The sequence below is a fragment of the Grammomys surdaster genome, unplaced genomic scaffold (genome assembly GCF_004785775.1).
Source record: "Grammomys surdaster isolate TR1022 unplaced genomic scaffold, NIH_TR_1.0 110361, whole genome shotgun sequence".
In the NCBI taxonomy this organism is placed as follows: Eukaryota; Metazoa; Chordata; class Mammalia; order Rodentia; family Muridae; genus Grammomys; species Grammomys surdaster.
This window is the reverse complement of record NW_021611031.1, coordinates 1-1,431: the sequence shown is the minus strand read 5'-3', so window position 1 is coordinate 1,431 and position 1,431 is coordinate 1. Positions and strand designations below refer to the sequence as shown.

Here is a 1,431-nt window from a genome sequence, read left to right as displayed (position 1 = left end):
CCTTACAAATGTAGTGAATGTGACAAATGCTTTACCCACAAAGGCAGCCTTATTATTCATCAAAGAATTCACACAGGAGAGAAACCTTACCAATGTAGTGAATGTGACAAATGCTTTACCCAAAAAGGCAGTCTTAGTATTCATCAGAGAATTCATGCAGGAGAGAAACCTTACAAATGTAGTGAATGTGACAAAGGCTTTACCCTAAAATGCAGTCTTGTCATTCATCAGATAATTCATACAGGAGAGAAAGCTTACAAATGTAGTGAATGTGACAAATGCTTTACCCTCAAAAGTGATCTCAGTATTCATAAGAGAATTCATACAGGAGAAAAACTTTACAGGTGTAGTGAATGTGATAAGTGCTTTACGAAGAAATATCGTCTTAGAAGTCATCAGACAATTCATACAGGAGAGAAACCTTACAAGTGTAGCGATTGTGACAAATCTTTTACCCTGAAAGGCCATCTTAGAATTCATCAGCGAATTCATACAGGAGAGAAACCTTACAAATGTAGTGAATGTGACAAATGCTTTACTCAAAAATGTAGTCTTATTATTCATCAGAGAATTCATGCAGGAGAAAAACCCTACAAATGTAGTGAGTGTGACAAATACTACACTCGCAAAAGCCATCTTAATGTTCATCAGCGCATTCACATAGGAGAGAAACCTTATAAATGCAGTGACTGTGACAAATGCTTTACCAATAAATATTGTCTTGGAACTCATCAGAGAATACATTCAATTAATAAACCTTACAAATGTAGTGAATGTGACAAATCTTTTGCCCTGAAAACCAGGCTCAGGTGTCATCAGATAATTCATACAGGAGAGAAACCATACAAATGTACTAAATGCAGCAAATACTTTACCCAAAAAGGAAGTCTTATTATTCATCAGAGAATTCATACAGGAGAGAAACCTTACCAATGTAGTGAGTGTGACAAATACTTTACCCGAAGAAGCAGTCTTAATGTTCATCAGAGAGTTCATACAGGAGAGAAGCCTTACAAATGTAGTGAATGTGACAAATGCTTTTCCCACAAAGGTGATCTTAGAAAACATCAGAGAATTCATACAAGAGAAAACACGTTACAAATTTGAGTGTGACATATGCTTGACCCAAAAATTCAGGCTTCTTATTCATTCAAGCATTCATACAGGAGCGAATTCTTACAAATGTAGTGAATCTGGCAACTGCTTTATCTACAAAAGCAGTCTTAGAATCCATCAGAGAATTCATCTAGAAGAAAAACCTTAAAAACATAGTGAATGTGACAAATTCTTTTGCCAGAAACAATCTTAGCACTCATCAGAGAATGCGCACAGTAGAGAACTTAACAAATGAAATGAATGAGAAAAATCCATTCCTAAGGAAGACCATCTTAGAGTTCATCAGAGACCACATATAGGAAAGGGTCCTTAAAT

General features: G+C 35.8%; 1 protein-coding gene across 1 annotated transcript; it reads left to right on the top strand.

Annotated features, from left to right (window-relative positions):
- Positions 1–3: 3 nt before the first annotated feature.
- LOC114635503 (zinc finger protein 665-like) lies at positions 4–1,416 on the top strand (the record flags this gene model as incomplete). Its single annotated transcript, XM_028784061.1, is given in 2 exon segments — positions 4–1,095; positions 1,097–1,416. Coding segments are annotated over 2 exon segments (1,260 nt in total), but the record flags the coding sequence as incomplete, so codon positions are not given.
- Between the last annotated feature and the right edge of the window lie 15 nt (positions 1,417–1,431).